The sequence below is a fragment of the Dipodomys spectabilis genome, unplaced genomic scaffold (genome assembly GCF_019054845.1).
Source record: "Dipodomys spectabilis isolate Male_0828 unplaced genomic scaffold, ASM1905484v1 ptg000231l, whole genome shotgun sequence".
Taxonomy (NCBI): domain Eukaryota; kingdom Metazoa; phylum Chordata; class Mammalia; order Rodentia; family Heteromyidae; genus Dipodomys; species Dipodomys spectabilis.
In genome coordinates, this window is record NW_024870908.1 from 3,089,685 (window position 1) to 3,113,642 (window position 23,958).

The 23,958-nt window shown below is 58.2% G+C and overlaps 1 protein-coding gene across 3 annotated transcripts in view; it reads right to left on the reverse strand.

Moving 5' to 3' along the window:
• The window catches only part of Ciita (class II major histocompatibility complex transactivator), a 32,012-nt gene that overhangs the window by 3,593 nt on the left and 4,461 nt on the right, over positions 1-23,958 (reverse strand). The window contains exons 1-15 of one of the 3 annotated variants that reach the window (XM_042698437.1): positions 19,670-19,905; positions 13,969-14,108; positions 13,690-13,785; positions 12,434-12,496; positions 12,211-12,291; positions 10,444-10,488; positions 9,507-9,656; positions 9,122-9,265; positions 7,855-8,019; positions 7,373-7,441; positions 4,308-5,949; positions 3,539-3,697; positions 2,812-2,883; positions 628-708; positions 155-247 (exon numbers count right to left, since the gene is read on the reverse strand). In XM_042698437.1, coding sequence (XP_042554371.1) covers positions 155-247; positions 628-708; positions 2,812-2,883; positions 3,539-3,697; positions 4,308-5,949; positions 7,373-7,441; positions 7,855-8,019; positions 9,122-9,265; positions 9,507-9,656; positions 10,444-10,488; positions 12,211-12,291; positions 12,434-12,496; positions 13,690-13,785; positions 13,969-14,092 — 2,984 coding nt within the window. In that variant the 5' untranslated portion in view covers positions 14,093-14,108; positions 19,670-19,905. Of the gene's footprint in view, positions 1-154; positions 248-627; positions 709-2,811; positions 2,884-3,538; positions 3,698-4,307; positions 5,950-7,372; positions 7,442-7,854; positions 8,020-9,121; positions 9,266-9,506; positions 9,657-10,443; positions 10,489-12,210; positions 12,292-12,433; positions 12,497-13,689; positions 13,786-13,968; positions 14,113-19,669; positions 19,906-23,958 lie in introns of those variants that run through there. The other 2 variants (XM_042698436.1, XM_042698435.1) reach the window with 2 other exon arrangements.

Sequence of the window (23,958 nt, forward strand, 5' to 3'; positions counted from 1 at the left end):
GACGGACTGACAGACAGACAGAGCGAGCAATGACCAGATGGACAGCTGGGTGCCTGTGTGATTGGCTGGAGGGGGAAGGGAGGGTGGCAGAACCCAACGTCAGTTCGGGGCTCCCATGGGGGGGGGACAGGAGATGCCGTGGCGGAGGACTCACTTGAGCGTCTCCAGCGCCTTCAGCCATGGGAAGGTGGCCGAGAGCTGCGCGACACCCTCGTCCCCGATCTTGTTCTCGCTCAGGGAGTCCAGGCTAGGGGGGGGGGATCAGACAGGGGTGTCAGCCAGTGGCCAGGAGCCCCCCGACCCTGCCAGTCCCACCTGAGCCTCCTCCTGCCCTGATAGCTCCCTCATGAGCCTCGGGGAGTAGGCCTCCGTCACCCAGGGGCACCAGCTGGCCGGCCAGGGGACGAGGCCCAGCCTGCAGCCCCGGAGCCCAGCTTGGAACCACACTGTGAGGTGGGGCCCTGCCTCTGCCCCCCTCCCCCCGCTCCAGAACTAGAGCAGCGTGGGAGGTCACGGAAGCAGCCACGCATTCTCCCTGGGGTGGGCGGGCTGGGCTGTGCACGAGGGGGGGGGGTTGGCCCTGGGGCGGGGGTGGGGGGTGGGGGGGGAGGGAGAGTGGGCACTCACTCCAGATGCTGAAGGGAAGAGAAGGCGGGAAGGATCCTCGCCAGCTTCGGGAAGGCCTGGGCACCCAGGACAGGGCCCAATCTAGGAGGCAAAGAATAGGGTCCTTCTTCAATACCACCCAAGGGGGCAGAGACAAGTCAGGAAGGCTAGACTGTGCCCTCCCTCCCCGCCCCCCACCTGCGCCCGCCCCCCCCCCACACACCTGCCTGAGCAGATCCCACAAAGTTCCCCAAGAGGCCGGCTGGATTCTCGGCCTTCACCCTGCGCCAAGGCAATTCTCAGCCCTGGCAATGCCACAGGCGCGCCCTCCCCCTCCCCCCGCCCAGGGCCTTTGCATCTTAATGACAAAGACGACTTTGTGGGACATACATTATGCCAGGCACACGAAGAGTCTTCTAGTAGCCTTGAGTAAAGACTCTTTTTACCTCACCCCACCCCACCCCGCCCTGTTTCATAGCTAGGGAAGCCGTGGAACAGAGAGACTAACTCATACTAAGTCAGAGCCAGAGTTTACATTCAGACTTCATGGGGAACAACAAAAAAACACAATAAGGAGTCTGGCATCAGTGACTCATGCCTGTAATCCCAGCTCCTCCAGAGGCTCAGAGCTGAAGATTGTGGTTCAAAGCCATCCAGGAGTGGAGTGAGTGAGAACACGGGAGATATTGGTGACAGGGGACCCTGACGGGGGACCCATGTGGGGTTCTAGCTCTAAGAGGTCCGTGGGGTGCCCACATCCTTCCTTCCTCACACAGAAGCTTCCAGGGCATCTGGCCTCAGGTGTGGTGGCGTGGTGGCAGGCTGCTGCTCCCCGGAGCGCAGTTCCGAGCGAAGCGCACGGTTTGTTGGGTTTTGGTTTTTGGTTTTTTGTTTTTTTTTTAAGCCCAAAAGGGCTCTCAGAGACTGTGTGCAGACATTTCCTGTTCTCAGGGATATTTTTATCCCCACACAAATGTGGCACTTCATCTGCTGTTGAAAACAAAAGCGAGGCCGGCTGGTGGCTCACACCTTCATCCTAGCTACGCAGGAGGCTGAGATCTGAAGATCACAGTTCAAAGCCAGCCCGGGCAGCAAAGTCCGAGAGACTCTTATCTCCAATGAGCCACCAGGAAACTGGAAGTGGCGCTGTGGCTCGAAGAGGTAGAGCGCTCGCCTTGAGCTGAAGAGCTCAGGGATAATGCCGAGGCCCAGAGTTCAAGCCCCATGGCAGAAAGGAAGAAAAGAAAGACAGATAGACAGAAAGGAAGGAAGGAAGGGAGGGAGGGAGGGAGGGAAGGGGGGAGGGAGGAAGGCACATAGCTTTGGGGGCACTGGGACAGTGATGGGGGGACCGCCATCTACTGGGCACAGCGAGCAAGCCACTCAGCCTGGCTGGGCCTCAGTTTCCTCATGTGGCCACTGGGATGCCCGGGACTAGGGCCCAGCGGCCGGGCCTGGGACCCACGCCTGATCACCTGTGGGGGGAACAGCTTTTTCTTCCCTTGTCCCCTTTTCTTTCCTCCCCTCTTTTTTAAATTTTGAACGCAGGCAGGCACTTGACCACGTTAGCCATGCCTCTAACTCCTTTTGCTCTACCTATTTTTCAAATAGAATCTCATGGAGATTTGGGCCCAGGCCTGCTTCAGACTCCAGTTCTCTTTCCTATGTCTGTGTAGCTGGGATGACAGATGTGAACCACAGTAGCTGGACTGTTGGTTGAGATGGAGTCTCAGGAACTTTTTTTTTGGGGGGGGGGCCAGGGCTGCACTGAAAATTCCACTCTCCCAAGCTCCACTTCCTAAAGTAGCTGGAATTACAGGCATGAGTCGCTGTACCCTTCCTAGCCAGGATCAAAGACTGAGTTTACATCTTATGAGTGAGCTCGGAGCCAGGGAAACAATTTACTCTCCCCGGGCCTCAGTGTCCTGTTCTTACAATGAGGAGATAACGGTTCATCCGGGGAAGGATAGCCTGTGTATGCGTGTGAGCGAGCACACGCGTGTGCACAGCGAGCCAACTCAGGAATGAGTGGGATGCAGGTGTAACTGGCACTGACCGCTTGCGTCTCACCCTGTCCCCTCAAGCCCGGTCCCCGCCACGCAGGCCCGGCCCGAGGGGAGGAAAGGCTCTGGGAACCCCAAGTCTCTGCTGGCCGAAAACCAGCTCACGGGGCAGAAGGAACCCGAGACCCCGGCCCCCACTCACGCAAACTCCAGCTTCTTCAAGTCTCGGACGGCAGGCAGGTCCCTGGCCGGGTCGTCGGAGCAACGTGTCACCCTGCAGGGAACAGGAACGGGGATGTCAGGGGCGCAGGCTGGGCCCTGCGCGTGCCCCAAATCCCCCAGGGCAACCGCCTTCCCTGGGTTGCCGCTGACCTCCACCAGGAAGGAGGGCCTCAGGGCCACAAGGCTCAGGGAGAGGCTCAGAGTAGGCCCTGAGCAGGTCCTGGGCCGCTCAGCACACGGCAGGCTCCCGCGTGTTTCTGGGCTGTGGTCGTTTTTCAGTACCCAGGGCTGGAACTCGGGGCTTTACTTGGCGGGTCCTTTTCGCTTTTACTTAGTTTTCAGGGAGGGTCTCTAGTTTTACCAGGGCTAGCCAGGGATCTTGACCCTCCTTCCTACACCTGTCATGTTCCCGAGATTCGGGACTGACTGCCATGTCCAGCTTGTGTGTTGAGATGGGTCTCACTCACTTGCCTGGGGGTGGCCTCAAATCACGCTCCTCGGGATCTTGGCCTCCCAGGCAGCTGGGATGACAGGCGTGAGCCGGGTGGTGGCGGGTTTTGAATGGGGAGAGGGGTAGCGGGGTGGCAGCTGTGCTTCAGTGGCCACTGCCACTGAGACCCCAGCCGGGCGGTGCCCAGGGGGAGGGGCACAGAGCCGGGGCACACCCCATCTGCACAGCGTGGGCCCCGCCCATCCACACCCCTCACCTCGGGGTCTGCACCAGGTGGCCCAGGTCCTCGACGTCCTTCAGGGACTTGGCCTTGAAGGGCTCGATGGTGAATTTCTCCTCCGCCGCACAGAGTAGCGGGGTCTCCCCACGCCGCCGCAGCGACTCCCACAGCCCGGTGGTATCACTCAAGGCGGCCCTGTGGAGGGAGGGCCTCAGACCCAGGCGCAGGGACCCGGGGAGGCGAGGGCACCTCCTACCTACACGCACGCTTTCCTTCCTCCTCCAGAAACCTCCCAAGACCACTCAAACCCTGACTGCTGCTTCCTTTCTCAAAACTCTCACCGTGGCTTCATTTCCCCTTTTCCCTTTGGCTACTAGGAAGCTCACTGCTACATTCTGGGTAAAATATGGTTAGGAGGAAATGGGGGAGCAGTCTTTTTCTCTGGGGAAATACGCTGACGTGTTCAAGCAGATTGGAGGACTTAAATGGGTGCATGAAGGGATTCAGACTTCATTCGGGGGGGGACAGACTATGCTGAAGGGCTGTGGAGACGCGCCTGGGGGCCGAGTACAGTGGGGTGGGAGGGAAGAGAACGGGGGTGGAGGGGGGGCCGGGGGTGAGGAATGGGGGAAGGGAGGGAGGAAGGGGAGGGAGGAAACCAGCCTTCCCAGCCAGACATGACTCAGTGGCTGGTGTGGGGCAGGACGTCACGTGTCGCGGAGAACGCCCCCACCCCGGCCGCTTCCTACGTGGAAGGAGTCTGTGCACCCCAAGTGCACCCCGCCCGGCCACGGCCTGCCCCCACCTGAAACGTGTGACACAGGAGAGTCCCACGAGGCTGCCCAGGCCCGAGGGGTCAAGGCCAGTGCTGCGGAGGTCCAGGGAGAAGTCTCGGCCTGCCGACTCCAAGGCCCTGCCCAGCAGGTGGGCATCGGGGGGCGTGAGCCGGGTGCCCAGGAAGGAGAGGTTTTCGGGGAGCCCCTGCAGCACGTGCTGCCAGATCCCGGGGTCCTGTGCCTCGTGGGCGCAGTGCAGCAGCTCCAGCACCCGCGCCGCCTGCAGCTTCCCGGGCTGGAGCCGCTTCAGGTACCTCGTGAGCACCTTCCGCTTCCTGTCCGCCCCGGCGGCGGCGGCGGCGGGCCCCAGCAGGGCTCCCAGGCAGCGGGCGCGAGGCTGGAAGAGGAGGCCCACGAGGAAGCGCGGGGCGCCGGCCAGCCAGTTGTCATAGGGTCTCTTCTTCCTGGGTGTCAGCGCCAGGTACTGCGGCAGCTTCTTGTCCTTGATGTCGCTGCTCTGGGCCAGCCACAGGGCCCCCAGGAAGCAGTGCAGCGGGAAGCTGGCAAAGGCCAGCCCGGCCTCCACAGCGCCCGGGGCGGCCCGCACCAAGCCCCGGGCCACGGCCCACGTCCTGACCTCGGCCGAGGGGAACTGGTCTTCCCGCAGGGTGCTCTGGTGCCTGCGGCCCAGCTCCCAGGCCAGCTCGGCCAGGCTGGCCAGGGCCCCCGGGGGGCTGTCCCTGGCGGCGGGGCCCACCAGGCCCACGTAGAGTCCCGTGAGCGTGCAGGGCAGCTGGGCCTCGGCGCCCGCCCGCAGCAGCACTTTGGAGAGCTGGCACACGGCTTGGCACACGGCGGGGTTGTGCCCGTGGCTGGAGAGAAATGGCTGTTCCCTCAGGAGCGCCAGGGCCCTCTCCTGGTCCTCGGTGGCCCCCGTGTCCTCAAAGTAGCGCCTTAGGTAAGTGAGAGCCTGCTCGGCGGAGAAGCCGGGCACCTCGAACAGGGCGTCGGCCTTGCTCAGGCACTGGGCCAGGCGGCCCCGGGGCCGGGCGGTGAGGACCAGCGTGCAGCCTCGCAGCAGCTTCCCCTGGAACAGGCCGGCCAGCAGCCCGCGGAAGGAGCAGGGCTCGGAGCACACGGGTCCACACGAGCCGTCCTGGGCTTCGAGCTCCTCGAAGCCATCCAGGATGAGCAGGACATGGTTGGACCGCCTCACAATATGGCTGAGGATCCTGTCGTCCAGGGCTTGTGCGTGCAGGCCCGCGGGGCAGAGCAGATCCTGCAGGCGGTAGGTGGTCCCCGGACGGTCCAGGCAATGGCAGGGGACGTGGAAGACGAAGTCGTACTGGGGGAGCTGGCCGCACGCCCAGGCCCTGCTCACTGCTCGGGCCCAGTGGCTCTTCCCCACGCCGGCTTTGCCCAGCACGGCGATCACGTGCGTTTCTCGCGGCTGTCGGCGGTCACTGGTGGACAGCAGCACCTCGGCCAGACCCCCGCGGGCCGGCTGTCGCTCTGCCCAGTCCAGGGTAGCCAGCTCCCTCTCCTGGCTCTTGTTGCTGCCCTTCTCCAGCCTGGCCCGCACCAGGTCCACGTCCACCAGGAGGCCATCCAGGCCCGCAGGCTCAGCCCGGTACCTGTCCCGGAGAGAGCGGCAGAACTGCTCCACGGGCCCTGCCGAGGACAGGGGGGACGTGGTGTCAGGACCGGAAGCGCGTGGACAGCACCGCCCGCCACCTTCTCCTGCCAGCTCCTCTCGCTCCTCTCCGTTTTCATGGATAGTGCATTCCTTCCTTCCTTCCTTCCTTCATTCCACACCCATATTTTACTCATCCTCAGCCACTCCTGGTTTGGGGGAAGGTTCTGGCACTTCTAGGATTTGAACTGGGGTTTGCTAGGCAGGCACTCTACAACTAAGCTATGTCTCCGATGCTCTAGCCCTGTGTTTCATCGATTATTATTATTACTGTTATTACTAGTCTTGCATGAGTTGGCAGTACTGGAGTTTGAATTCAGAGCTGGGCACTTGCTAGACTGGCACTCTACTACTTGAGCCATGTCTCTAGCCCTAGTTTTTTGTTCTTTTGGAGATGGAGCCTAGAAAAGTTTTCTGCATGGGAGTGTGTGTGTGTGTGTGTATGTGTGTGTGTGGAGACCTCAAATCAAGATCCTCTAGATCTCAGCCTTCCCAACGAGGGGGGGGGGGTGTCACAGAATGAGCCTCCGGTGCCTCGCTCTGGTTTACTTTTGAGATAAGGTCTAGCGTCCCACCCAGCACACCGGAGCGGCCATCTGCCTCCTCCAGGCCTCCCGGTTATTGTTGGGATCACAGGTACTTGTCACCACGCTCAGCCTCCCCTGATGAAGATGAAGTCTCAAGGACTTTCCTGCCTGTGCCAGCCTGGAGCTGAAATCCTCCTCCTCTCAGCCTCCCATGCCACCCAGTAGGCAGGCCCTCGCCTCTCTACTCAGATGTGGTAAAGAAGGGCCTCATCAGCTTTTCTGCCCTGGCGTCTTTCCGTGTGTGTGTGTGTGTGTGTGTGTGTGTGTGTGTGTCCCCTTCCCCCGTATGATTCTCCTGCCTCAGCAGCCTGAGTGCCGCAGTCACAGAGGTGCGCCTCCATGCCTGCTTACCATTCTTATTCCCTGCTGACTCCTTGCCTACTTCCATCGCTCTGCACCCATGCACTTCCTTCATCTACTTGCTCTGACAACAACCATCCCTCCTCTGTACTCTCAGCCCTGCACACACCCCCACCTCACAACCAAGGCCAGGGCCTCTCAGGTGCGAGGGCTCCTGAGGGGCAGGGTCTCCGCACCTGCTGCTCAAGTGAATGACAGCGTGAATGCTGAAATGATGGCAGTGAAGTCAACAAGAGAGATTGAGAGGGACTCAGCCAGTCACAGCGGAGTGAATGTTGGGTGAAGGAGCCAATCAGAAGTGAGCAAGCACTGGTTGCATGAGCCCATCAGGGCTCACAAGCGCTATGTGAATTGGCTAACCAGAGCTCAGCAAGCATGGCTTGAAGGAGCCACGTGAAGCCAGATTTGGGTTTGGACATCAGCCCCGGGACAGAGGGCGCCCACCACCACTTACCGGGCCATTTTGGGAGACTGACAGAGACCTCTGCAGCCCCTTGGTGTGGGGAGGGTGACATGTCATCCTCTGTAGAGAGAGAAGATGGTGGCGTTTAGGGCTGGGGGGGGGCCCTCCAGCCAGCCTTGAGTGTCCCAAGGGCAGAGCCCAAGTCTAGGCCACAAGGTGGTGGCCTGGCCATGGCTGGCCTCTTTATTGCCAACAGCTCTACTCTCAAAACTTGTTCTGAAGGTTTGAAAAACCCCAGCACTGGCATAAGAAGTGGGATGTGTAACCTCCGAAGACGAGCCCTGGGTCAGCTTTCTGCTGGAGGCTGCACTGTCTCACCACACGGTGTCGCCCCAAACCCATCCACACCTTCTGCTCCAGAGGCCTTCCCTCCCACTGGTCGCCCCAAACAGGAGCTGCCTCTTTCTGCGGCAACTCAGTCTGTGGAGCCTCCGGAGGCGTGGCCCGCCCCAGAACCCAGCCCTACTTCCTACCTGTCACACCTGCACGGGAGGTCAGCGCTGCTTCGGGCATGCTGGGCAGGTCGGCCGTGGATGGAGCAAAGGGGCTGGTGGAGCCCGGCCGCTCTGGGGACTTTGGGAGGCTCTGAACAGGAGGACCAGTGCCAGGAAATACCTGGCTGGCCTGGGGTATGTCACCTACATTGAAAGTAGACAGGGTATGAGAGCCACTGGGGACCCAAGCAGAAAGCCACTCAAGCAAGCTGTGTGGCTTGGCACACCCAGAGGGAGAGTTCCCAAGGAAGGCCTCTCAAGACAAAGCAGAGGAAAGCGCTCTGAAGTGACAGCTGGCTCCCAGAGCCTCAGTGTTCCCATCTGTGAGATGGACACAGCACCTCACAGGGCACTCCAGGCTGACGCTCCTATGGTGTTTTTCCTGCTCATTTCACTGCAGGTCAGGAGTGATTCCTTTCTGCACTCACAGAACAACAAAGGTCATTCTGACCTGAGCAGAAGCTTTTGCCCACCTCAGCCAAGAGCCTGGACGTGCCTTCCCTGCATTGCCTACAACTGTCAGGGTGTGACAGGTTAGCAGGGGCCATTTTACTGATCTGGGGTGGGGAACGGGCAAAAAAAAAAAAAAAAGACAAATCAGAGAAACCTTGCTGTGCAACCTTGCACAGCAAACTGTTCACACTGGCATACTAAAGGAGTTAATTCTTCAAGTGTCTCTTTTTGCTTAGATTCTTTTTTGGGGGCGGGGGTGGTGGTCATGGGGCTTGAACTCTGGGCCTGGGCACTGTCCCTCAGCTCTTCAGCTCAAGGCAAGTGCTCTAGCATTTGAGCCACAGCACCATTTGTGGTTTTTCTGGTGGTTCATTGGAGGTAAGAGTCTCATGGACTTTCCTGCCCAGACTGGCTTTGAACTGTGATCCTCAGAGCCTCCTGAGTAACTAGGACTATAGGCATGAGCAACCGATGCCCAGCTGCTGCTGGGCATGTGTGGATGTCTCAACTTGAAAATCGTGTGGTTTCCTAAAGGTCAGGCATCACACACCCGACCACCTCCGGGAGCTACATGGTACAGTTCTGAGTTTGGGGAAATGGAAATAGAGGAAGGTGTGCTGGGGAGGAAGAGTCACGAGAAGGATGGGGGAGAATAAGATCAGAAAATCAGCTGACGTGGAGGAGGGAGAGGTTGAGGGACATGCGCGCACACACACACACATACACACACACACCACACACACACACACACACCACACACACACACACACACACACACACACACACTCCTCACCATGATAGATAAATATCCCGGAGATGTTTGTGCCAGCCTCTGAAATTTGCCAGCACCCCTGGGGCAGGGCAGGGAGAGTTGAGATGAACTGGAAAGGTCCAGCAGAAAGATGGAGGCAGTTCATGGAGGATCCAGAGGGGAGCGCTGCAAAAGACCAAGGCAGTGAGGTGGGGTCTTCATCATTCTCTTTGGTGACGATGTGCTGAGCATCTGACTCTCACTGAGAGCTCTGATTTTTCCCCAAGAACCACAGCTGTGCCTATCTTGCCTGGGAAGGTGATCCCAGGCACCCAGCACTCAGTAGCTGGTTGGCCGGAGACAAGGCATCCTGTGGAGAGGGCTGGTAGGTGAGCTCCCCAAGTGGTGGAGATTCCCCCAAACATACCTGTCAGTTGGACAGCTCCCTCCAGGTGCGCCTGGCCTGGTACTGGTTCCTGGCTGAACAGAGCAGGTGATGGGCAGAGCAGGGGAGAGTTGCTACCTACTGGCCCTACCAGGAAACTGCCAGTCAGGATGGGCACAGCAGGTGTCTCAGCTGTGGGGGGAAAGGGGTAGTGTTGGGGGGACACACCTGGAGGGGGCAGTCAAAGGAAAAGCCTGTCTTTTTTTTTTTTTTTTTGCCAGTTCTGGAGTCTGTCCCTGAGCTTCTTTTGCTCAAGGCTAGCACTCTACCACTTGAGCCACAGTGCCATTTCTGGCCTTTTCTGTTTTTGGTATTGAGGAATGGAACCCGGGCCTTCATGCATGCTAGGCAAGCACTCTACCACTAAACCACCTTCCCAGCCCACCTGTCTCCTTCTTGACCTACTGATCAGTGGCTATTCTGAAGAAAGCCCCATCTAGGACTTGTGACTGGGTGCTGGGTGCCCCTGACTGGGAACACCCCACCTCTCCTAATCAGTTGATGAGTCCTTGCAGGGCTTCAGCTTTAGATGCTGCCTTCCTGTCAGATCCAAAGCAACCCAGGGCCTGAGACAACCTCCTAATCACCCTGGGTTCTTTAAGGCCAGGCTTCAAAAGCCTTCTGCTTACTGCGAGAGCTGGGCTGCTACCTTTGCAGTAATAACTGGGAGTGAAGGGAGGAAGAGGAGGAGGATGCACCTGGTGGAGATGGTGGGCATGGGGTGAGACCAGGGCAAGTCCTTCTGCCTTGAAGACCTTAAGAAGAGGCTGGGTGGGAGAAGCGAGGTCTCCCCTCCGCTGGGGAACCACACCTGGCTGGAATCCTGCCCTCTCTGTATGGCTGAGCCATCTTCAACTAGAGACTTCGCGTCTCTGGGCTGCTTGTGCCGGCAGCAGGCCCAGCCTGGGGGTCTCCTCACCTGGCTTCCTGCGCTTCGGGTCCAGGGGCTGCTCCTCCGGGAGGGCTGCGGAGGGAACATGGTGGTCAGAGCCGGCCACGGGGGTCCCACAGCCCCGGCAGGCTGGCGGGGCCTCCCTGTGCCCGGGCGCAGGGGTGCAGGGAGGGCCACGGGCGGGAGCGCGCTCCCGGGTGGAAGCTCACCAGGGGTCAAGGCCGGAAAGCCCCGCCCCTTCCGGCTGCCACCCTGCCAGCCCCAAGGAGGGCGAAGTGAAGGGCGGGGCTACAGCCGGAAGTACGTACAGGCCGTACAGGCCGGAAGCGCCCGTAACCCAAAGGGCTGCACGTGCCTGAAGTGCTAAGGCCGGAAGTGCCAAGGGCAGAGTGCTAGAGCCGGCAGTGCACATGCCGAAAGTGCTTGTACCCAGAGTGCTGCGCGTGCTGGAAGTGCCGAGGCCAGGAGTGCACGTGCCGGAAGTGCTCAGATCCAAAATGTTGCACGTGCCGGAAGTGCCAAGGGCAGAAGAGCTTAGGGCCGGAAGTGCATCAGGCAGCGCTTGCACCCAAAGTGCTGCCTGTGCCCAAAGTGCAAAGGTCGGCAGTGCTAAGGCCAGCGGTGCACATGCTGGGAGGGAGGAGGGAGGGGAGGAGGGGTCGGTCCTGGGGTGGACCCAGGGTTGCCGCCTGTGATCTCCCAGCCGTGTTAAAGGAAGAGAGCCGCTGTGTAGAATCGAGCAGGTGAAATGGGTCCATTTGCAGAAGAAATGTAAAAAAGCAAGCCAGCTTCTAGATGCGCAGAATACCAATGACAAGGCAGAAAGGACACGGGTGGCGTTGGCCACCTTGAGGAGGGACCATGAGAGACAGGGACCCGAGGAAGATTTGCTCTCAACACTGAGTATTTTTTGCAGTTGACATCTTTTAGCATGTATCTGAATCGTGGGTTGCATGGTAAATACATAGACACCAAGGTCACACATTGCTGGGCATACGAGGAGCCCTCTAATTCTCCTACTTTACATACATTGCCACTGAGCGATCAGGGTGTTACCGCACACCAGGCACTGTACTAGATGCTGAGGGTACTAATAAGCGTGCGGGAACTATGTGGAAGGCAATCAGTAAAACAGCTCTTATCAGTGACCACTACAGAACTGTAATACTCTGCATGGAAGTGTGGTCAGGGAAGGCTTCCAAGAGGAAGTGGCCTAAAGGATCTCATGGGAGCCAGCCGTAGGGAGAACTGGGAAGAAGGGCACTGCGGGTAGTGAGAATGGTGTTGCAAAGGCCCTGCAGTCGGGAAGCCCTGGGAGGTGGGTAGAAGTAACTCAGTGAGGCTGGAACACGATGTTCCTCTGTGGTGAATCAGAAGTGGGAAGGGTCTGATCTCATGGCTGGATGCTGGGGGGGAAGTTCTAAGGAGGCAGGAAGGCTGGGAAGAGGCTAAGAGAGGTACAGGTCCTGGTCATACAGTTCAGGATTGCACTCAACTCTTGCCACACTTGTGCTTGAAGAGAACCTCCCTCAGACACCAGGTGAATGACCATTCAGTGTGAAGGAGAAGCCAGAACTTTAAGGCCAAACAACCAGGGCTGAGCCCAACCAGTGGCCATGCTTCCTGAGCCATCTCTTTACTCCATGGATCACTACTAACCAATGGTAAACTGAGGCAGCAGGGGTCCCAACTCCAGAGGAGGTGGGCAGTACTTCACAAACAAGCAACTGGGAGCCTGAGCAGGTTCTAAAGCCAAGGAAGGGGCCGGGCTGGGCTGGGCAGGGCCTTACTCACCTCTTTTCTGATTTCGCTTTCCCGCTTCGGCCGGCACCTCTATGCTCTCACATGTCCCCTCGTCTAGTCCAATGTGTTCTACTGCGGAAGAGAAACCAGAGGGATCTCACAGCCCTGGGGGCTGTGACAAGCCACCATAGTCCATGTCTGTAGAGGAGTGGTGGTCCGATCCACAGTGCGTCCCAGGACCAGGAAGGAAATGCAGGGCCTCTCCCCAACTTACTGAAAATGTCCTTGCTCAGGCCTTCCATCTGGGAGTCCTGGAACACATACTGGTCCAGTTCCGCTGACCAGACAAGGAAACACATAATCAGTCAGCAAGCTTCCCAGAACCCTACTGCGTGCCAGGCCTTGAGTTATGCGTCAGGGAGCTGTATCTCTACAGGCCTGGCACACAGTGTGGGCTCGATGCATGTCTCTGGACATTTATTTGTCAGTTGGATTAAACTCAGGGCCTTTGCACTTGCCACGCCTCCAGCCCCTTTTTGCATTGGTTATTTGTCAAGGCAAGGTTTGGCTTGACAAAGGCAATGTTTTCTCTAGGCTGCCTGGATGGTGAGCCTCCTGTTGGTTAAGATGGAGTCTTCTGGGCTTTCCCCCCCAGCCTAGACTCAAACCATGGTCTCCCTGATCTCCATCCCCCCCAAGTAGATAGGATTACAGGCATGAGGCATGGTACATGGCCACGAAAACTCTCCTGCAGACAGAAAGCAGTGCAAAGCAGAGCTGTAGAGTTAGCATGGGGTTCAAGTTTCAAATTCCACCTCTATTCTCCATTGGCCCCTACTATCTCTTGGCAACCCTAGACCAGTTCCTTAACATGTGTGGGGCCCAAGTTCCTCATGTGTTCAGGAAGAATACATAGCGCCTCCGACAGTGTGGAATGGTGATGGCTAGTCACTGTGCGTCTGAGGCTTTCAGCAGGGTAGCTAGCAGGCACTCCCTAAACGGTGGATGATTATGACTCGGAGCCAATGGGAAGACAGGAGTCATGGCAGAGCAAGGAGTGCATAGGGGCAATCAGAGAGCGCTTCCTGAAGGAAGAGATCCTAGAGGGAAGCCTTAACAGACGGGGCAGAGTGTGTGGGGAGAAGAGTGGAAGGCTTGTGGGAAGGAGGAGACAGGAGGAGGCAAGGTGTTCTGGATATGTTCCAGAAATCGAAGCACAGGTGATGGTGTAGATGTGTCACATTGGGGCAAGTTCGGGCTTGATGTGAGGGGGAGCCACGGAGGATGGGGGGAGCTGAGGCCCGGAGTCGGGGTGAGGCTGGGGACGGTGGTGGAGGCTGTGGGTTGGCCCCCACCCGACGCCTAGCAAGTGTTTTCTCAGCAAATGCCTTCTCTAGGTACTTGGACCCCAGGCTTCACAGCCATCTCCCAGATAGCGGGGATGGCGATCCCCATTTAACACACAGGCATGGTAGAGAGCTGTATTTGGGGTACTGAGATGACTGCTCCGGGCTGGGGAAGCTTTCCTACCAATGTTGGCGTAAGCCTCCCCAGCCTCTTCATCCTCTTCTACATCACACAGCAGCCTAGTGAACTGGTCGCAGTTGATGGTTTCCGGATCGGCTTCTGGGAGTGAGAGAGAGAAGGCCTTTGGAATGGAGAATGGCTGAGGCGGAGGGTGGAGGCGCAGGAGCTGTCCCTGGTGCTGACCAGAGCCTGGCGCCGGGTTCCTCCTTGGGTGCTGGCGTTCTGTGGCAGCGGGCTGAGGGGTGGGGACAGATGGACGAGGCCGGGGGGAGGGAGGCCCACCTGAGCACAGCTCGATCTCTTCTCCAGCTAAGTCCATCTGGTCACAGATGTGGTAAAGGCATAAGGGGTCTGTGTCACTGTTGAGAAGCTCCAGGTACCCGCCCTCTGGCAGGCCCACCTCCATGGTGCCTGGCTGCCCACTGCCTGGGAAGAAAGACACACCCAGGATCTCACAGAGGGCTGGAGAGATGCCGAGAATCAACACCCACAGCTGCTCCCAGCCGGCCAGGGCTGGAGGCTGGGTTCTCTTTCTGCACCTCCTTTCTGCTCAGGGCGGTGGAAGAGGAGCTGGAGCTGCATCCTGGCTGGAAGGCGTTAGACAGGTTCCTGACCCTCTCTGGGCTTCAGCTTCCCCACCATTAAATCAAAAGCATGAAACTTGGAAATAGAGCTGCGGCTCAAGTGGTAGAGGGCTAGCCTTGAGCCAAAGTGCTCAGGGACAGTGCCTGGACCTGAGTTCAAGCCCCTGTACCAGCACAAAAAGAAAGGAAAGAAGGGGGACTGGGAAGATGGCTCCTTGGTAGAGCACTTGCCTTGCGTGCCTGAGGCTCTGGGTTCGATTCCTCAGCACCACATAAGCAAAATGAAAAAAGCCGGAAGTAGTGCTGTGGCTCAAGTGGTAGAGCGCTAGCCTTGAGCTGAAGAGCTGAGGGGCAGCGTCCAGGCCCAGAGTTCAGGCCCCATAACCGGACCCAAAAAAAAACCAAAAAACAAAAAAAGAAAAGAAAGGAAGATGGAAGAAGGGAAGGAAGGAAGAAGGAAAGGAAGGAAAGGAAGGAAGGAAGGAAGGAAGGAAGGAAGGAAAGAAGGGAGGGAGGAAGGGAGGGAGGGAGGGAGGGAAGGGGGAAGGGAAGGAAAAGGAAGGAAGGAAAGAAGGAAGGAAGGAAGGAGCCTGTCTTGTAGTTCTTGTAGGCATGCAGCTAAAGAAAATCTCCTTGTGCCAGGGGGCACTGGCATCAGCCTTCTGGGTTCCTGGGTCAGACCTGTTCGCACGCCCTAGCTGCCTGCTTATCATGCTGACACCTGCTTCGGTCTTGGCATCTGGCGTTCTTCCATCAAAGCCCCATACTGGAACCATCCCCCACCCCCCTGCTTTTGAAGAGTGGGTTGAGGACGGAGATGTCACTGCCCCCTGCAGTCCTTCGCTGCCTGTTGCCTGGCCGTGCTGCCCATAGGTGCGGCCCTTTGGCACCTGGGTGTGCCCCCATGGCGTGGAGCCCTGGATTGGCCCTTCTGGCTCTGCGCTGCTGCGGGCGTTGGTGCAGGATGGATGGTGGCAGGTTTAGATCCCATCCCACCCCGTAGTGGGCTTGAGATCCACATGAGGGGAGGGGAAGGGCCGGCCTGGTGGACAGAGCAGAAGCCCTGAAGATACAATATGGGGGGAGTCTGGGGTGCCCAACTCTGCTGCCTCTCACATTAAAAGGTGGCTAAGAGAGCCACTGTCTGGGAATGGAGGGGCTACAAAGCATCGCTCCTCACTGACCAGCCTGCTACCTTACCCACCCTCTCCAGTCCCAGCACTCTTAAGAATACTGGCATAGCCAGGTTATGCATAGTGACTCATGTGTGCAATCCCAGTCCAGGCAAAAATTAGCAAGCCCCATCTCAATCAATAACGTGAGCGCTGTGACGCATGCCTGTAATCTCAGTTGTGCAGGAGGCTGTAGGTAGGAGAATCTAGGCCTAAGACTATCTGAAAAATAAATCAGAAAGCGTCTGGGCATGTAGCTCAGTAGAAGAATGTCAGCCTAGCAAATATAAGGAGTGAGTTTGAGCCCCAGTATTCACACACACACACACACACACACACACACACACACACACACACTCAACTACTGGCATTTGGCAATTCTGCCTCAGTTAGCTTGCTCATGCTCATTGCAGGAGGAAGTGACCTCAGCGTAGGAAAGCTGGAAATAGAATCAATATTGGTGCCGGTCCCTGACCTTGATTTGCAGGAAGGCGGGGCAGAAGGAGTCGGCTTGTCACAGCCATGTGTTGGCACGAGCTCAACACCGGAGCCCTGACACTTGTGACCTGGGTCCTGCTGGACTTTTGGACGCCGCAGCACCTTTGGTGGCTTCCGGGGTCCCCATCCGTTAGATAAGACGGCCACAGGAGAGAAAAGACTTTCAGCAAAACTCTACCAGGATCTCAGTTCCCTGAGCAGTGGCTCAGTTAAAGGACACTGAGGTGTTAGAACCTGTTTTCCCCCACAGGGGCTTCACAGAGAACAGAGTCATATCACAGCTCCCCCACGTGAGAGAAACCCATCTGGAAAGCTGCATGCTTCCTGACCTCCCCCCCAACCTCAAGTTGGGCTGGAAAGCCAAAGGTCAGAGGTTGGGGAGAGAGAGAGGGAGCAATGGGTGGGGACTGGGCGCAGGGGACTCTGGGGCCGTGAGGCCTTTCTCACGCAATGGCAGTGGTGACTTCAGGTCCTCCTGCACCGCCAACGGGGAGTCCGGAGCAATCCCCCCCCCCAGTAGTTTGGGGAGATGAGGGGTGGGCTGCGCATGTGTGGACAGAAAGTCTTCAAACACCACCACACTAAGAACCCACTAGGTGCCCGTGGCTCACGCCTGTCATCCCAGCTACTCAGGAGGCTGAGATGGAATGGCTTCATGGGAGACGATTTGGTTTCCTCCCCCCAAGTGCCACCTGGAAGTCAGAGCCCCACAAAGATAGCGGGTGGCCACCTCCAAAGCCTGGGCAAAGCCCGTGGTGGCTGCAGACGCCCTCCTCCTCCAGAACAAGCTGGGAGATCTTGGAACTCCCAGGCTGGGAATGCAAGGGTAGGGGTGAGGGGTCCCGGGACAGGAAAGCAGGGAGACAAGCTGTAGCTAGGAGACCAGGGTTGGCCCAGGCATTGGAGTGGGCTCTCAGGACCCCTGGGTTCTAATCCTGTCCCTGCCAATTGTGTATTAGGAAGGCTTGGCCAAAATGAAGCAAAAACAACTCCCTGGACTCAGTAGCTTTCAGTGGACGATGTTGGAAATCACCCAACCAAGGTGGCTTAAGCCCCAGGTTCCCAACCACACCCCCCCACCCCTCCCTGCCACACACACACCAAATCCTGGGCCTGGAGCTTAGAGGAGAGCCCTGAGTATGAGGCGGAGCCCTGAGTATGGGGTGGGGCCTGGAGCCTGGGTAGAGCCTTGGGTGTGGGGTGAGCCTGGAGCCTGGGGGCAGGGCTTAGAGCATGGAGGCGGGGCCTGAAGGCTGGGGGCGAGCCTGGCCTGGAGTGTGGGGTGGAGCCCGGAGCAGGGGGCAGGGTCCAGGGTGTGTGGGGGGGGGGGGCAAGCCTCTCAGGGACCCTTCCCACTCACGCTGTCAGCTTTCTGGAAACTACAGTTTGGATAGTGACTCTGAACGCTTCTTTTTCCCTTCTATTCCACCCCGGCGCAAAGGCAAGAAGCCCCATTTTCCTTAATCACCCCCAGGTGGGGGCCGTCTTCCCTGTTGGCACAGGTGGACCGCCGACGGCTCCCTGCCGAAGGGCGCGCTCTTGACTGCCTGGAGAGAGGCTCTGGGCCTCCTAACCGTGTCCCCCCGAGCCGTGTCCCCCCAAAGCCATGTCCCCCAAGTCATGTCCCTCCCTAAGCTATGTCCCCCCCAAGCCATGTCCCCCCAAGCTGGGTCCCCACTAAGCCGTGTTCCCCCAAGTCATGTCCCCCCAGCCATGTCCCCCCAAGCCGTGCCCCCACTAAGCCATGTCCCCACTAAGCCGTGTCCCCCAAGCCGTGTCCCCCAAGCCGTGTCCCGCCGAGCCGTGTCCCCCCTCCAGCGCCCATGGGGTGCGGTACTAGGAGGTCTGAAGTATACCAAGCTAGGCTTAGTGGCTGCAGTTCTGATTTTCGGGGACGCAGGCGGGGACCCACGACCCCCTCCCCAGCCTCTCAGGGTCTCTGTCTCTAATAAGCATGCAGCTTCAGACCCCCAGGGGAGGCAGATGCAGTGTTTTGGGGGAGCCCCCTTTGCCATCCCACAAAGGGGTCCGAGGTGAGGGTATCAAAGTCCTCTGGCCGCCTGTGCTCAAGTCCCGAGCAGGAGGGGGCCTGTGCCCACCGGCCACCGAGGCCGCCGCCCATCCCGCGTCCCTCCGGGAGCCCGGGGCGCCCTGCAGGTGCGGGGCACGCGGGGCCGGGGGCTGGCGGAGCGCGCGTCGGTCCCGCCGCTCCATCCTTGCGTCCGTGTCCCACACCGTGTCTGCACACTTTCCCGCCAGCCTGTCCCCGCCGCCGCCTCCGGTGCCCGCAGCTCCCTCCGGGCTGCTGCTCGGAGTGGCCCGGCCTGGGCGCCCCCATCTCCGGGTCCCCGGGCCCCGCGGCGCGCCCTGGGGCAGAGCTGCCCGCCGCCTCCACTCCCAGCCCCACCTGGGCCCTGCGGAGGGGACCTCGGTCACCTACCGCGCTCCCGGGCTCCAGGCGCGCGCGCGCACGAGGTGCTGCTGGTGGCCTTTGTCCCCCGCCAGCTCTGGGGCTGGGTGAGCTTGGGGCGGCCCGTCCCTAGGCACCCCACCTCCCCACCTCCCTGCTCGCCTCCCCACCTCCCTCCACCCTCTCGCTTTTCTTTCACTTTTACATCTGCACCGCCCCAGGGCTTGAGCCAAGTGGGAGTCGCCGGCGCGCAGGCTTGGCGGCTGCTTCCCACGTGCTTTCTCCGAAGGAAGCGGCTTCGTGGAATCCCAGGCTCTGCCGGCTCCACCGCGCGTGCGCTCCGGGTTCTCCTGCCTCCCTCCCCCCCCCCCCCCCACTGCCCCGGTCAGATCTCACAGCCGGGCTTGGGATGGGGGACGGAGGAGGTCCCCATGGTACCCAGCCACTGCTCCCGCAAGGCTCCGTGGCTCCCCAGGCCGGCGCCGTGGCGGAGGGCAGTGACACCTGGATCGGAGTCAGTGCTTCCTCCTTGGGATGTAGGATTCCCACCCCTTCCAACCACGCAGCGTCAATACCAGGACCACATCTTCCCGGTGATATTTGGTGGTAACACCCACCCTGGTTGACCTCTGATCTCTTACCCTTGAGCCCTAACACAGATTTCCTCCTTAGCCACTTTATAGTGGAGGAAAACCAAAACACTAGTTAACAACTACTTGAAGGGCACACCACACCCAGCCAGGAGGGCCGGGCATCCAGCCAGCTGCCCCGCTGATAGAGGATGTCAACGCCATCCATCCATGCTTTCTCCTCCTCCGTTCCCTGGCCTCTGGTTCTCAAATGCCACTTGGGGACTGTGGAAAGGGTGGGTGGCCAGTGACCAGGGTCCAAATACTCATCAGCTGCACCACAAGGCTGACTTCTGGGGGTTTCCTGCTTCCCCAAAGATAAGCAGAGATCTCACCCTAGAGAGGCACTCTGTTTACTAAAAGGCAAGACCCAACAGCCACAGGACCTTGATCTTGGCCTTAACCAAGCCAGCAATGCTCACACACACACACACACACACACACACACACACACACACACACACACACCCTTGAAAGTCTGAGCGCTGGCTGACCCCAATGCCCCTCTAGTGGGGGGGGGGGACCGTGGATTTGTACCTTCCTGTAGCTTGTCTCAGAGGAGCCTGAACTCTTTGAACTTGCACCCTTCCATTCACAGCAAGGTCTCTGTTCATCCGGCCTGGTGGCACCCGAGACCTCCCTCTAAATGAAGATGCATGCTCAGCTCCAACATTCTCCCCACCCAGTTACCTTGGGGTTCAGGCAGGTGGGGCCCCAGAGGGCATGGAGCCAGGCAGCGCATGGTCTGAGATGCGAAGGGAGGAAGCGGTGCCTGGAGTCGGCACCCCTCCCTGTCTGCAGTCCCTCCCCAAGGATGTCTGAAGTCCAGGGCAGCAGCAGGGAGCGCATCACTAGCCTGTCCCCCTTCACACAGGTCAGGAGCCCCACAGCCAAGCTAAGCCAGCGTGCAAAGGAAGTAAGCAAGGGACCAACAGAAAACTCTGTCCTTGCCAGGTATTCTCAAACTGTCAGATTTCCTGTGTCTGTATACCCCCTAATTTGCCCACGCTCCCTTAACCCTCTCTGGGACTCTGATGTTAATTTCAGTTCCTCATTGTGTACCAAATTGGGTGACCACACAAGGTTGCCAGTTGTCTGGTGGTGGGGACCTGGAGCACTCTGACACTCTTGAAGTGACTGTCACCAGGGAGGCACACGGAGGCCAGCTGCCATATATACTGTTCTCGGCAGAAGGGGGGCAGTAATGTACAGTTAGGCCATACATTCTGCTGGGGTGAGTGGATTCGGAACTTTCCTGTCCTAACCGCCATATACCGAATCACCTTGAATCTCCCTGGAGGTCCCCAGTGGTGCAGACATGTTTTTTTTTCTTTTTTGTCAGCTGTGGGGCTTGAACTCAGGGCCTGGAGTCTGTCCCTGAGCCTCTTTGTGCTCAAGGCTAGCACTCTACCACTTGAGCCACGGCGCCACTTCTAGTTTTTGAGTGGTTCATTGGAAATAAGAGTCTCCACCAGGACTTTTCTGCCCCAGCTGGCTTCGAACCATAACCCTCAGATCCCAGCCTCCTGAGTAGCTAGTTACAGGCGTGAGTCACCAGTACTTAGCCCAGATATCATTTTTTAACTCCAAGATATTACACACACACACACACACACACACACACACATGCACACACAGAATGTGAACTTAGCCTATCACCAGCCTGCAGACATGATGCTAAATAATACTGACTCACACAGGGCAGAGTACAGCTTCTGGACTCTGCCATCCTCCTGATTGGGTAGAGAAAGTCTCTGTGTTGGTGCTTGGTTTCTGTGGTTTGGAGGGTGTGGGAGGATTCAGTACTAGGGTTTGAACTCAGGGCTTTGCACTTGAGACACACCTTCAGCTGTTTTGCTTTAGGTATTTCAAATAAGGTGTTGAATATATATGTGCCCAGACCTGCCTGGATTATAATTGTCCTATTTATGCTTCCCACATAGCTAGGTTTGTAGCACCACACCCAGCTTTCTTGGTTGTGATGGGATCTCTTGGGCATTTTACCCAAGCTGGCCTCAAACCTCAATCCTTCCAATCTCTGCCTCTTTTGTAGCTGGGATTACAAGTGTAATGTTCTAATGCAGGTCTTCCCTTTTCTTCAAGAAAGCAGTCCTCCAGCAGTCAGCAACAGCTGGCTAGAAGTGAATAGTGTCGCTCTGTCACCGGGCATTTACTTCCCCTTCATGGTGGGATGTAAAATTTCCTCTGAAAATGAATGACAGACGGGAGCCTTGTACAAGCAGGGAGCTTACAGAATAAGCACAGATTGTCAGGGAGATACTGGATGAATGATGCTTGGGGAGCCTGTATGCACTATTGCTGGAAACACTGCTGGGGGGAGGGGACTGAGGGCCGTGCAGGGCAAGTGTGTGTGACACCACACCCCTCCCTTCCCATCGGCCACTCCATGTATGAAATGACTGGGTGCCTGTCTCTGATGTCTCTGTAGAGTGAGCATTTCAGAAGTCTCTCAGAGGAAGCAGACAGACAAATGAGCAATATTAAGACTCAATTAGAAACAGTCTTTGGTTAAAAGAGCAATGACCCAGGACCTGGTTCCAAACAAAGCAGCTAAGTCAGGGTAGAGCCTGGTATGAGAAGGAGCCAGCTTGGGGTGCTCTTGGGATGGAGAGATGGGGGGAGAGGAGCAGGGAGGAAGGGTTGATGTGACACGAGGCCTCCTCACTGTTGAAAGACCTCCCCTTGCCCAAATGGTGGCCATTCTCCAGAGCCCGGGTCTCCTGGGAGCAAAGTCAGCACTATCCTGACTCCCTAAGCCAGGGGGCTGGAGGCAGCCTTGCCCTGAGGATCCAGATTTCCTGGTCAAGTCAGGATCTGACTACCAAGGAGAGGAGTGCTGCATGATCAAGGTGGAGTCCTCCCCCAAGCCCCGAGGAGAGATGGGGTACTAAGTAGATCTTCCAAGTAAAGAAGAAGGAACCAGAATAGCTCACACCTGTAGCCCTGGAGACTGAGATCTGAGGGCTGCAATTCAAAGCCAGCCTGGACAGGAAAGTCCCTGAGAGTCTCCTCTCCAGCAAATAACCAAAGAGCCAAATGTGGAGGTGTGGCTCGAGTGGTAGAGCACCAGCCTGGAATGGGAGGAAGTTGTGGGGTGTCGGTGGTGGTATGGTGGTACACACTGTAATTCCAGCTACTCAGGACAGGGGTAGGGAGAAGGATGTGTCCAAGCCTGGCCCAAGGCCCAAGGCCAAAGGGCTGGGGAGGGGTGTGTGTGTGGCTTGAGTGGCAGAGCAAGGATCTCCAGTCCCACCAAAAGAGAAGAGAGACGAAAATGGGACCGTCACTGTGACGGAATCTGTGGAGAAGGGGCTGTGATCAGGTGGGCACACAGGCAGATAGCTGGGCAGGAGGTGGTAAAGACTCAGGGGAGCTGCCCCAGGTAAGGGCCGAGAGGGAACAGAAAGCACCAAGGCATCTGCGGCTGGGCCAGTCCGGCTGCCAAGTTGGTGGTTCTGGGCTGGCTGGCTGGGGAAAACCCAGGGAAGTGCCAACTTCCGGGACAGGAGCTTCTCCTAGTGTGGTTCATTGGAGTAAAGGAAGTGGGGCGGGGATGGGGGAAGAGAGTCCTTCCTGCCACCCAGCTCCCTTGAGGAGGGTTGGATGGGCTCTGGGAAGACACAGCCTTCCTTCTCTCCTCTCCTCCCCCTCCACCCCCCTGCCCAATGGGGCCGGAAGCTAGAGAGAGAGAACTGAGGGCCTGAAGTGTGCCTTTCCCCTTATAATAAATCAGGTGACCTACTAAAGACAGCCTCTGTCCTGTGTTCTAGAATAGTCTCCCAGAAGGAACCCCAGAGACCCCAAGGCAGCAAAGTAAAGAGGAAGAAAATCAGAAGATATTCATAGAGTCAGGCCGGGGCCTCCTGGGGGAGACAGGCTAAAGACAGCCCAGGGTTTCTGCGTCCACCGGCAAACCCAAGGCTAGCTGGGGCCTGGTCCTGTCCACGCACGCTGGCCTGTGTCCTCAGAACAGCAATCCCGAGGCCTGGAGCCATCTCCACGTGACAGATGGAGATTCCTCCGTGTGAGGAATTCCGGGCAAGGTTCATATTGCGTCACTGGGAATTGGGGAGTTGGGGCTGGCACGCAGGCTGTTTGAGTTGCAGCCCTTGTGCTGATGGGGTGTGCCAGACTGGGGAGAGGGCATGCTGCCTCATTTCTTACACATGCACAGCTCCTGGGCACACAGCCGTGCCTTCTGCACCCAGCAGGGTCTACACATTATAGAGGCGGCAGACATGCTTGATTTCTCAGCACCCAGCGGCCTGGTTATTTTCCATCGATGGCTGCCAGCTGCTCTCCTGTGAGCTGTGAACTCTCAATACGAGGCCCAGCCTGGAGACCTGCCCAGCTCCCTTCTTATTGAAGTCTGGAGATTATTCCCCAAGAGATTTTTGCCAATGTGTGCCAGTCCTGGGGCTTGAACTCGGGGCCCGGGCGCTGTCCCTGAGCCTCTTTATGCTCAAGGCTGGCACTCTACCACTTGAGCCACAGCACCACTTCTGGCTTTTTCTGAGTAGTTTGTTGGAGATAAGCGTCTCACAGACCTTTCTGCCCAGACTGGCTTCGAACCATGATCCTCAAATCTCAGCCTCCTGAGTCGCTAGGGTTTCAGGGTAAGCCACTGGCATTCCCACTTGAGATTTATTTATTTATTAATGACCCCAAATTAGAGAGGAGGAAACAGAGGTTCAGAGAGGCTCGGCCACATGACCTTGGCCACACGGTAGTCAGAACAGGGTGGCAGAAGCCCCTGTCCAGCTTCCAGCACAGTTTTTAGCCACTGTTCACCCCACCCCTCTCTCCCAGCTCCCCCTTCCCTGGCTTTGGTGGTGGTGGGGGCTGTGTCTGTCTCTGAGCACACCGAGTTTCCTCACCAGTGCCTGGACTCCCAGTCCCCCCCCCCCCACCCCCAGGCTTGGCGGGACCGAGTCTCACAGGCCAGGGGCAGCGCGGGG